Source organism: Impatiens glandulifera, chromosome 1 (assembly GCF_907164915.1).
Source record: "Impatiens glandulifera chromosome 1, dImpGla2.1, whole genome shotgun sequence".
NCBI lineage: Eukaryota > Viridiplantae > Streptophyta > Magnoliopsida > Ericales > Balsaminaceae > Impatiens > Impatiens glandulifera.
In genome coordinates this window covers 65,400,118-65,412,663 of record NC_061862.1, presented here as the reverse complement: position 1 = coordinate 65,412,663, position 12,546 = coordinate 65,400,118, and the positions used below count along the sequence as shown (strand labels likewise).

General features: G+C 31.9%; 3 protein-coding genes across 4 annotated transcripts; 2 read left to right on the top strand and 1 right to left on the bottom strand.

Moving 5' to 3' along the window:
* The first annotated feature begins 982 nt into the window (after positions 1-982).
* Positions 983-4,667, top strand: LOC124921231 (sirohydrochlorin ferrochelatase, chloroplastic-like). The gene is made up of 7 exons (XM_047461859.1): positions 983-1,201; positions 2,038-2,142; positions 2,648-2,835; positions 3,009-3,070; positions 3,139-3,249; positions 3,419-3,511; positions 4,128-4,667. Exons 2-7 carry the CDS (start codon positions 2,096-2,098, stop codon positions 4,233-4,235), a joined length of 609 nt encoding a protein of 202 aa, XP_047317815.1. The 5' UTR covers positions 983-1,201; positions 2,038-2,095; the 3' UTR covers positions 4,236-4,667.
* Positions 4,668-5,263: 596 nt separating this feature from the next.
* On the top strand, positions 5,264-6,664 carry LOC124930520 (UDP-glycosyltransferase 708G1-like). The gene has a single exon (XM_047470858.1). It carries the CDS (start codon positions 5,264-5,266, stop codon positions 6,662-6,664), a length of 1,401 nt encoding a protein of 466 aa, XP_047326814.1.
* Positions 6,665-8,818: 2,154 nt separating this feature from the next.
* LOC124918753 lies at positions 8,819-12,114 on the bottom strand. Of its 2 annotated transcripts, none has more exons than XM_047458795.1 (4): positions 11,597-12,114; positions 11,255-11,472; positions 10,763-11,162; positions 8,819-10,099 (listed from the first exon to the last, which is right to left on the bottom strand). In XM_047458795.1, exons 2-4 carry the CDS (start codon positions 11,462-11,464, stop codon positions 9,063-9,065), a joined length of 1,647 nt encoding a protein of 548 aa, XP_047314751.1. In that variant the 5' UTR covers positions 11,465-11,472; positions 11,597-12,114; the 3' UTR covers positions 8,819-9,062. The 2 variants fall into 2 exon arrangements, with proteins under 2 accessions (XP_047314751.1, XP_047314750.1); XM_047458794.1 differs by having other exon boundaries at positions 10,745-11,162; positions 11,597-12,105.
* Positions 12,115-12,546: the final 432 nt, after the last annotated feature.

Genomic DNA, 12,546 nt, shown 5'->3' with positions numbered 1-12,546 from the left:
AAAGAATATTTGTTAAAAAAATAAAAAATTGTAAAATAAATTAAAAAAATATTTAAATTAAAAAAATATTTGACTAAATATGTTAAATTTTAAATTTATTAAAAATGTATTTGAGATTTATTTATTATTATAAAAAAAATTAATACTTGAAATAATCATTTTTTTATTATCATATATATATATTTTTATTTAATTATTTATATATATATATATATTAATTTTAAATAGTTTTTAATAATTTATTATTATAAAAAAATTAATAAGGACATTGAATGGACAAAACAAATTATTAGCACATATTTCTTATTTAGTATTATATTAGTTCAACTATTTTTTAATGTTTATCCAATTATATATTATAATAATTTATTATTATAAAAAATAAATTAAGACACTATTTATAACAATTTTATTATCACATTTTTTTTAATTATTTTTATATATATATATATATATATATATATATATATATATATATATATATTTATTTTAAATATTTTATATTTTTTTAATTATCTATTATATTTATTTATGTTTAAACAATTAGTTTTATTTAATTATTTTTTATTTTATTTGATAAATATCCATTCTTATTCAATTTATTATTAAATTTAGTTATTAAGCAATAAAAAAATCTATAAATATAAAAATATTAGAAGAAAACTTAAATAATTTTGTTAAATAATTTTTTAATATTTTTATTTTTTAAATAATATATAATAATAAAAAAATATTAGACTCAAATAAAACTTTAATTTTATTAATAATTTTATTTAAAATTTGATGATTTTTTAAAAAAACTAAGTCTTTTTATTTATCGAATGTTATCTATTATATCTTCATTTTAAATGTTTTCAACTTCATATATTTGATGAATTTAAAAATAAAAGTAAATGATAAATTTGAATTTAATTTAATTTAATTTAATTTTACAAATTAAAATCAATTTGAATTATATTATTTTTATTTAAGTATCCCCTGTTCGATTCATCTTCAAACTTCCTGGATTTCCGTCGATCGAAACTGAGACTCTCCTTCAGTTGCAGCGCCTGAGACTCGGGAATCTCTACATCTCTCTCTCTCTTTGAAGTTTCTGATGCTTTTAATACCGATCCTCGCCCCAAGGTTTCCCGGGTGTTTCTCCGTTTGGTGGTAGTCCATGCCGCCATATTTAGTCCTTTGTGTATCCAGAGATTCTTCGGTATGTCATATATAGTCAGTCATACCCATGTTTTTCTTGTCTCATTTTCTCTGTTTGATTCATTTTTTTCCTCCATAAATTGTGATTCCCAATTATTCTCTCTACTTTAAGAACAAAATGACCCTGTTGATTGAGTAGTTACCCAATTATAACTTTTTGTTTTACCAAAGATCAAAGAAGCTAAACTTCTAATTCCTATTTTTTCAAATAACCTCCTCCAACCATTTTTTAAGAACCCCAAATTGGGAAGGTCTAATACGAATACAGTCTTGTAGTTATAAACACAATATTTTGGAGTTATAAAATACAGTCAATCTTGTAGCTCTGTTCGAATACACTAATAAAATTTAAGCTCTAAAGGTCCCATATTTTTACATGGCCACTGAACATCATATACATCAAGAATAGCATATCCCTAGTTCCAATAGAGAATCATTAGCCTTCATGTTTGAAATGCTATAGATCATCTTACAACACATCATGGCTTATCAGTTAACAAGTTCTGCTGTAGGTTCATACACCAAAAAATGTTAGGTAGTTCATTGTCCCCCATTAACTGCCATCTTTGTGATTTGTATGCAATAGTATTCTGTTCCTTCTTTGAAACGATGCAAATGGGTTTTTGGTGATTAGTACTAGTACTATGGTGGTGATACATTATCTTCATATTTGTTCTTCTTATGCTTAAAGTTAAGATTTTATTACAATGATAGCTACTCCAAATGCCAAACATTGTTGTTTCCCATCAAGAATTATTCTGTTCTTGTTTGTACGTTATGAATTAAATAAAAATACCTCAGTGATGATTGTTACATGGGATTGAATGCAAAATGCAGGTGGCTAATATATAGCATTCACGGGTGGAATTTGCCATAGCTTATTTGATCTCTGGAAATGTCACATACATTGTTTCCTGTTCCTTATTCATTTGTCCGTACCAGGTAACCTGACTTAAATTATTTAGTGTAGTTGTTCTTTTACTGTTGAATCTTTCTTTAGTAGATAAATGTGAAAAGCTTCCTAATCCTAAATGATACTAATGAATGCAAATAATTTGTGTCTTGATCAGGTCATTGTTTCAGATGGTTATGATATTTTTTAAAGGAAACAGGCTCATCTTACCTCCTGAATTTGCATCAAAAGCTTGTTTTGCTTTTTCAACCTTTAAAGTTAAATATGCAAAACGAACTTTTGATGCAAAGTCAGTGAGCAAAATAAAACCATATCCTTTCTTTAACATTGAAATCTATTGCTTGAACCTTGGTTAGAGTTAGGCACACACTTGTTGCTGATCTGAAAAATAGGCACAAAATTAGTATTCTCAACTCCTGATTGTTAATTATAGATACTCCATGTGCTTTTTTATAATTTGCTTGTGTTTAACCTGTTTATTTTCCTTTTTTTCTTCATGTATTTTCCTGATTTTGTTCTTTCATGCAACTAAAGAACTGTACCAAATGAAAATGGAAGAAGTTTTTGGTATCCATGCCTGGGAGTTGCGAAGCCGATAAGATATCCCATTAAATTCGTACATCGATCACAAAGATTGAATTTGTCTGCTGGAATTGGTGAAATGGATGGAATAATCATTGTTGATCATGGTTCACGGAGAAAGGAATCCAATCTTATGCTAGGTAAGCGTAACTGCTTGGCCTCTCTGGTCTGGTCTGGTCTTGTTACTTGTTAGCCTTCTTATCACAAATAGTTTCATGTAAAAAAGTTAGCCACTACAAACTCTACTTGATTATGCTATTAAGGGGTTGTTCATTGTTCTGGAATTAATGAACTAAACTTTCTGCAATTTCAGATGAATTTGTGGCGATGTTTAGAAATAAAACTGGCTATCCCATTGTAGAACCTGCTCACATGGTATTTATCCTCTTTTTACAAGAATAATCTTTCTTTTGTTGAACTGTAGTCTTTTATATTTGATTCAGGAATTGGCTGAGCCATCAATAAAAGATGCCTTTTCTCTGTGTGTAAAACAAGGTGCAAAACGTGTGGTTGTGAGCCCGTTTTTTTTGTTCCCTGGACGACATTGGCATCAGGTATTGCAAAACTCATATTTTCCTGTTTGTTCTTTTTGTAGTTAAATATTTATTAGAGATCAACATTTTATTGAACTGGGAAGTTTCTTGTATTGTCTGTTTGCAGTTGCACCTTGTATTATTATATAGTCTTCCAAACTTGGGAAATTACTGTTTTCTCTAATTGTAGGATATTCCTTCCTTAACGGCTGAAGCTGCAAAGGAGCATCTTGGTGTGTCGTATATAATAACTGCTCCTTTGGGTCTCCACGAACTGCTTGTGGTATGCTCTTGTGTTGTCTTTGATAGTCACTTTATGAAAACCATCAATTAATTTCTGAACTATCTCTGATAATTAGAAATCTGACAGAGAAATTGTTCTGCATATCTTCCTAATCCCATAGTTACAAATATTTCCTCTATTGAATTTCAATTGGTTTCTCATCTCCTTTCAAATTCACATGAATTTTGGTATCTATCTATGATTGAGTTAGTATAAGGAAACATGATATGTATCCTCACATTCTGAAATTGAATGCTTACGATCCAAATTTCACTTGTCTGTGCCATTTGCGTGTTGTATCTGAGGTCATTCATTAGAAAAATCTGAATTGTCAACACTACAAGACTATTTCTAGAAATGGTCCAAAATGTTTAGAACTTTCTTTGACACTAGTTATCTATTTATTCTGATGTGCTTAGTGATTTAGCGCAAGAGTTAAGGTCATATGTTTTCAAGTCTTTATATCCGGACTATTTAAAAAAACAGTTTGATAAATCTGACATGGTTATTACCTGGACATGACAAGAAATACAAGTTTAATTTTTACTTGTTAGCAGTTTATGAAGTCAAGGCTATAAAAATTATATATGACTGAATCAAAGATTATTGGGTGCAGGATGTTGTGAATGATAGAATGAAGCAGTGCTTAAGCCATGTATCTGGAGAATCGCAAGAGTGCTCTATTTGTGCGGGAACTGGCAAGTGTCGTATCCATACAGTTTAACTCGATGTTCAGAAGAACTAGACTGCTCTGCTGCTTGTAAAGTGAAATTTTCTTTCTAGCTTATACAATTCTCTCCAAGATTTGGTTTTGGCTAAAGTGAAGGTTTCTTTCTGCTGCTGCTTTCTGTTTCAAGAATCTATTTCCACTCCAGAACCTGGTGAATGGTCATCTTCTTCTTTTCTTTCTTCTTTATTATTATTTTTTCAAGTTCTTATAAATAAGTGATTCAATTTTATTTTGGTACATAAATCAAACCTTTATTTTAGGTTGTTTAAATACAAGGTAACTTTTACTAATTAAAGGGCATAAACTGACAATTAGGCTTGTTTGATGTAGAGTTATTTAGATATAATCTGGATTATTTGAAAAAAGAAAAAACTCGTTTGTTGATAATGAAATAAGAGGTTATTTGGCCCTTGTTCAGTCTTGAAATGGATGAAGATTTTATTTTTTAAAATTGCTTGATAAGAGGATAGGAAACAATGATAGTAGGAATATAGTTTTTGTGACATATTACATGAGATTTGTTTGCTTATTTCTTAGTTTTTTTATTTGATTCTCACTGAGGACTTCTTTGAAATAGTTAAAAAACATTACATCAGATTTGCGGGATAATAATTCAAAATAAAGTAAATGAAAATATTGATTCTCTGAAAGTATAAAACAAGAATGCAGAAAATTAGGTATGGAAATAACACAAAGTATTAATAATGCAATAATGTTATTGAATGCAAATAATAAATAATTCTAATATTTAACTTAAATTCATTGTCTTTATTCTGAAATCATGTAAAGATCATGTATTTCATTGGTATTATGGTCATCAATCAATGTTAAGAACACAGGACAAAGGAGGACCACCAATGCTTAAGAACACTTTGAAATCATTCACATAAGAATGAAAATGACATGATTAGTTAATTATAAGATGATCATCATCTTCATTGGGGGACCAATATTTTTGTTCTCCATATAAATTTCATAATCTAGGAAATGAAAATACACTACCAATCATAATCTTTCAAAGGATGTCGAATTCGACAAGCCAAGACCACCACATATCATCGGAGTCTCCCCATATCGTGTTATTCCCAAGCCCGGGAATGGGACATCTTACTCCGTTTCTTCGCCTAGCTGTTATATTTGCTTCTCAAGGTTGTTTAGTCACTCTTATCAAGCCACAACCTTCACTAGTTTCAGATGAAGAATCTAAACAGATTTCCAATTTCTTGAATTCTCATTACAATATCAACTCCCTTGAATTCCATCCCACCGTTCTAAATTCCGAAAACTCCATTTCCAATCTTCATGATTCCTTTATAAACCAAGTCAAAGCCTTGAACAGCTTAATTCTCTGCCAACTTCCATCTTTTCTACTCTCCTTACCTAAACCAGCCACCGCCCTTTTCGCTGATTTCGCAGTTGCAGCCAGCCTGGAAACAGTTTCCTCCGATATCTCGATTCCATGCTTCCTCGTCTGCACAACTTCAGCTCGATGTTACTCAACCGTCGCTTATCTTCCTGAGTTGATATCGAAAATATCGAAAAACCCATCTGAATTTGAAATTCCTGGGATATCCCCTGTTCCAAGATCTATTATTCCTCCTTCATGGCTAGATATTTCTTATTCAAACGAACTGTTAACGACTTACCTGATTCCTAATGCGCTATCCCTTTCGAAAGTATCAGGAATCTTGCTGAATTCTTTCACTTCTTTCGAGAAAGAAACAATCACTTCCCTAATGGAAGGAAAAGTTTTGACAAGTCTTCCTCCAATGTATCCAATTGGTCCCTTACATCCTTATGAGCTAGATCAAATTCAAGAACATGATTACTTTTCATGGCTGGGTGATAAACCAGCTGAATCTGTAGTTTATGTCAATTTTGGGAGCAGGACTGTTTTATCAGATGAACAAACAAGAGAGCTAGAACAAGCACTGAAGAGAAGCGGGTTCCCTTTCATCTGGGTATTTCCCGAATCATCTTTTGACGATAGTTTCGTCGAAAGGAAGGATGTCGAAGGTTTTGTTTTAAAGGGCTGGGCTAACCAGCCTGGAATTCTGTCACATCCAAGTGTAGGTGGATTCATAAACCAATGTGAGTGGGATTCAGTTACGGAAGCTTCTAAGGAAGGAGTGCCTATATTGGCATGGCCACAACATGGTGACCATAAGATGAATGCAGAGGTGGTTAAGAATGCTGGGCTTGGAATATGGGTTGAGGATTGGGGTTGGGGAGGGGAGAAACTGGTGAAAAGTAATGAAATTGAAGCTCGAGTTAGAGAATTGATGGGAGATAAAAGTTTGAGGGCCAAGTCTAAGAAAGTTGCTAAAGAGGCTAAAAAAGCTTGGGAAGGTAATGGAAGTTCTAAGCAGGCATTACATGGAGTTCTTGAGCTGTTAATACAGAAGAAGAAGAATCTTAAGTAAGCTTATGGGAGGGTGGTAATCTAAGACATTTTAGCTTTCCTTTGATTTCTTTAATGTATTTTCTATGTTGGGTGAGTGTTGTTTGTCTACTGGTGGATGTAATATAGAATTTGATTTTCTTTTGTGGTTGTGTATGATTTCATATAATCATTAATATATAATCATTAATGGCATTTAACTTGGTTCTGTGGAAATAGTCAAATCAAACTATTATTTTATATTCTATAATTGTTATATATATAATAATAATAAATAAATAGTAGAATAAATTAGTTGAAATATATTAGCTATTTGTTTTATTTGAAGAAATTATAATATATTAATTGAGATATATTATCATTCTAATTTATTCAAAGCAAAATTACTATTTTTCACTTGTATAAATAGGTATAACATCTCTTTTTTCACTTTCTCCATTTAAAATGTTTACATATGGAGAGTACCCTTGTTTGTGTAGTAGACATATAGAAGAGATTTTACAGAAAAAAAATTATTACTTACTTTATTTTCAAGTGTATACCATTTTGTTTCAAGCATATGCACCATAATAGTTCCTTTTTAATTATCAGTTACTTTTTATGTTTCAAGCATATTCTTGTTACTATTCCTTTTTGCTTTCTAGGTTTTTAATAGTTACATTTTTTTCAACAAATTATTGAGCAAAGTATTGAATTATAGCACGAGTTAAAAAAATCAATCAGAATGAGTTTTGTCTTTCTTTTGAGGAAATAGCATACGGTGAATTCCTTCCTAGGTTTACAATAGTTATCCATAAACAAATGTTGTCGTCTTTCTCATAGAAAACTTGACATTATCATCTCATTCTTTACTGATAAGCATCATTATCATCAACATCTTGTTGCCCTAGATATTGATGCGGCCTTTAGCTCACCTACTACACAGAATCGTCAATCTTCAAGTTGGTTACATTTATATGAAAACATCTAAAAGCTTATATGTTTTGGGACCTAAAGTTATTCTATATTTTATAATGGCTATTAAAAGAATGGAGAAGAAATAAAACTCACTTACTTCTGACTTAAAATAATTTAAGCCCAAGTTAATTCTTAAGCTTGATGTTAAAATTAACAACTCAATTCAGTCTCAAAAAACTTATCAACAACTAAATATTTGACATCACCTCTACAAAATCTCCACCACCATAACAATTCTGCAACGCTGTCTCTACCTATACTTCACATCTCTGCAAAATGTAAACATCGGCATTTTGTTTAGCAATTGTTTTCAAAGTCACTCATTTTTTAGTCGGAAACAAGTACTTCGACATCTTCATTTGGACTGCATCTAAGTCGCTCACAAATCTTCTTCTAGATTTGAAGAATATGCTTGTTACTTTGAGAGGAGTGTGAAAATAGTCAAATTATGTTTATTTATTGTTTAGTTGAGATAATTACCTTTTTAAGTGTATACCATTTTGTACTTTAGATTTGAGATAGAATAAAACAGAAATGTGTTAGCAAAGCAAGAAGAATAAAACAGAAATACAATAAAATCTGAGTAAGATATCATCCCAAATGATGTTTCTAAAACCATTCATTGTTTGATCAAACACTACACTTGAATGCAAATGATGTAATGGGAAATGTCTTAACTTCATTTTTTTAGCACACAAAAGTCATAATGATCCAAATAGTGGAAGAAATTGACAATGCTCCCAAAAGAACCTGAATAATTATATTGACCATGAACATATGAAAAGAAAAAAAAAATTTTGAATCTTATACTTTGCCGATTTGCACAATTTAGCATCATTATGAGGAATGCATTTGCAAATTGAGTTTCAACCATCTTTCAATTATTTTCGAGTTACCATATTATCTATATTTTCCTTCATTTCCTCTGCATTGCCATCTGCACCATCTGACCAACAGAAAATAACGTTTTTAGTAACATTATACATATTATTTACAACTCTATGCACATGATCAGAACAATCTGAAATGAGCACAAACCAAACTTTTCATTTCACTAATACAACACCATTTCTCATCATATGTAATGACAGTTTGATCAACTACATCTCTTACCCATTCATTATTGTTTGTTCTATCAAGAAAGGTACAATCTAAATAATTCCAAATCTTACTTTTCATCAACACTCACCAATTTCAGCATCACATCTTATTTGTGTCTGGGAACACAATATCACAAAAAACCTGTATTCACGCTTGTAATATTTTCCTTAATTGACATAATGTCCTCCGTTGTAGCAACAAAAGAAAATAAAAAAGGAAAAAGAAGGCTATGACAGGTCCATGAAATATGAAAAGGGTACAAGTTTCTTTCTTTCTTTCCTGTTTTACAAGAGAATATTGTCATTCACATAAAAGAACCCATGCATGTCTTTGACAGACATGTACACATAACCCTTTTCCTCTCAACTGATCGAAATTGGAAGTTTATATCTCATCCTTGGAATTCGTTTAGTCCTTCTTCCCCATCTCGGTAGAGTCGTTGTCTCTTCCATTCTAATACCCCTGTTATTATCAGATGGTGGGCTAGATGAACCTCCTGAGTGTCGTCTTCTCCTTCCATTCTTAGACTGCCATGCATATCCCCTGGCTTTAAGAAGCTCTTCAAACGCTAGAATATCCTCATTCACCTCATGCCTTGAAAGGAAAATAAGACCTGGCAATACCTCTCTTTGGAAGTCCTTTCTCTGTCTCCCCCTTCTGCCTTGACCTCTCCTAGGACGCTGCCTAACCAATCCTGCTTCTTCATCCTTCTGATTATCAAAAACCGGTTCCTTGTAGAAGCAGCATTCATCTGATTTGATCTCGGTCAGGTTAAGTGTCACAAACTCAAAATAATCCATCCCATTAGGCATGTCCTCTTCATCTTTATATGAACAGGCAATCTCAGCAAACCAATTTAATGAAACACAAGGGAGGTGAGAATCATGAGAACTATTTTGCATTTCAACTGATGAAATAGCAACTATTGCATTTGCAGCTGTTAAGACGAGTTCTTCGTCTTTCTCCTTGAGTTGGTTCTCATTGGAGTCTGGTTTCTGACATGGGTCAGTTTCACATTCAGTTACTGCTGGGGGTTCATCTTCTTCCTCTTCTTCTTCGTTCAGGATCAAGTTCAAATCAATGAGTCCTTTCCCCATAAGGCATATGGATTTAGGAGGAGATGTCGGGTTTAAGCTTTTGGAGGACTGTGGCTCGCTAAGACTTTGGTTAGAGTTGTCCCTCTCTTTGCTGAAAGGTGGAAGGAGGGTTGAATCAGAATTGATAAGATCGGGCTGAGAAAACAGTAACTGCGAATCGTAATTTCCCTTGGAAATGTCCACCCCGAAAATTCTGTTTTTCTGCACTTGTTCTGTTCCATTGATAATGTTTGACGAAGTTTGCAGATGTTTATCTGCTTTACTGGGTTGTATCAGCAATGCCTTGAATAGGTTTGATTGGCCTGAGAGAAATATAAATCAAAGAAACTACATCACTTCAAATTTTGTTTATTATTAACACAAAAGAAGATGCAAAAAATTATAATTAGGCTTTGTTTGATGTGGATTATTTCCAATCAACCAAAATACCTCTATTTGTTTGTTCACCTTTAAAGGTTTGGATTTATATTACACGTGTTCGCCTCAATCCGAAAAAAATGGGCTTATACTGGATAGGAATTTTTCAATCTTATAGGCATTTAAAATTCTTATGTTGTTTTCCTATTTATTGTTTTATTTTTTCATTCCCTTTTGTAACGTTTGAATGAATGTTACGTTCATTTTAATAATAGTTAACCTTTTTCAAAAAAAAAAGGTTTGGATAAAATGGTCATTTAACCTAAAAAACTCAATTCTTTAGAAGGATAGATCATATGGTTCCGAGATCAAACAAGGCCTTAGTTTAGCAAAATACAGAATTTTTTTATTCAAGTCAAGTTTATGTTTATTAATTTTGTAATAAAATCTCACATTTGTAAAACAACATTTACAATAATCATTTCTCGAAAATCAAATTAAAACAGTTGCATATAAAATGTAACTAGCTCCATCACATATCAAGAACAATTAATGATGGAGAAGTTTCCACCTATCTCTATCAAGGTTACCTGAAATGGAGAAGTTACCAATTTCATTTTCTGTTAGCTGTTGTTGTATGCGGATCCCCTCATTCTTTCCTCCTAAAAAAGTTCCTTTCGTTGATATCAAATCACCTAAACTCTCAAGAGAAGCTAAAGAACCCGAGGACCCATCATGCTGAAAAGGCTGATTCAAATCAAGAAACTCACAAAACAGTTCAGATTTTCTAATGCCATTCAAATTCATAATTGGCTGGCTTCTTTCATTTTGCATTCTCACTTCTACATCAGCCAGGATTTCAAGATTCAGAGCTTTTCCGTTACTTCCATCACGAAAATTCAAGTATGTTTCCATCTTACTATTCTGAGTTCCGGATTCTGACAGTTGTCTCTTGATTTCACTCATCAAGTCCCTCTGTCTTCTGTATAGTCTATGGAGCTCCTCAAGCTGGACAATGAATAAATAAACAATAAATTCTATGATCAGAATGCATCCAAAGTCTATATACAATATAAAAAGGTAAGAATGAAGATTCAAACCTGTTGCCTAAATATGGATTCATGAATCAAAATGGTTTTCTTCAAATGTTCCTTACTATAATACTCCAAATACCCATTTATGGAGTCATAATGCTGCCCATTCTTCAAGTTCTTTTGATAGGGATAAAGGAACATGGAATTGTTGTTTAGATCGTTGTTTCTTGGATTTGATCCTAGAAAATAAGCCTTGGTTTGTATTTCAGTACCCATATTCCCTGCTGTTGTTTGAAAAGCAACAAACTATTCAGCAGCAGCAGCAGCAGCAGAAGCAGCAAACTTTGATAGATTGATTATATAATAATACCCAGGTCAAAAACCTAGAAATGGAGAATTTGATCTTACCTGAAGGGAAGACTTATTCAAGAATTGAACCAAAAGAAGAGAAGCTGCCGGCGGGCACAGGTGGAGAGAATCTTAGCTTGAGAAAAGTGCAGGAAGAAATTCCCGATCTGATAGGGCCCGAATCGGCAGATGAAAGAGAAAGTGATATCCCCACATCATAGCAGATAAGATATTTTCTTTTTAGTGAAGCCAAAGAAAGAGAAAATTGTCAACATATGGTATCTTCGTCCTCGCCCAATGACATCGCATCTTCGGCTACTGTATATTTGGATTGATTGAGTGGATTTTTGTGGGTGTTGGATGAAATGAAAGATATGGGTCTTCCTTAAGATATTAATATCTTCTTTTTTTCTAGATTCTTCTTCCCCACACACCTTCCTTCCGTGCCCTTTGGGGAAGAAAATCGAGCAAACACAACCCTATATTATTATATATCGACAACTGGACTCTTACGCTGACAGAGACGGACTTTTCTCTGTTAAAAAATTCATTTGGGTTGCATTGATACAGATCTCATTCAAATTCTTTACGAAAGAACAACCCTTTTCTTTTTCCTTCCATTTCAAGCTCTCACCTTTTTCACTCTCTCTCTCTCTCACACACACACACTGTACTACTACTATGAGTTACAGTTAAGCTGAATATTACAAGTGTAAAATTAAAGTTTATATAATTTTATTAATTATTTTAAGAAATACCCATTTAAATTTTTTTTTATAAATTTAGATGGGTCATTTTTTTATTAAAATATTGATCTAGATATTTAACTATCAAATTGAGATTTTTATACAAAATGTCTCATATTAAATCTTATGAGAAGTTTTCAAACAAACAATTTATTATTTTAGAGGCAAAGTAGTTTAAATGGAAAAAAAATACATAATATGATTAGAAGGAAAAAGTAGGATTTCAAAAAAAAATAATCTTATATTAGAAGAATTTGGAACAAT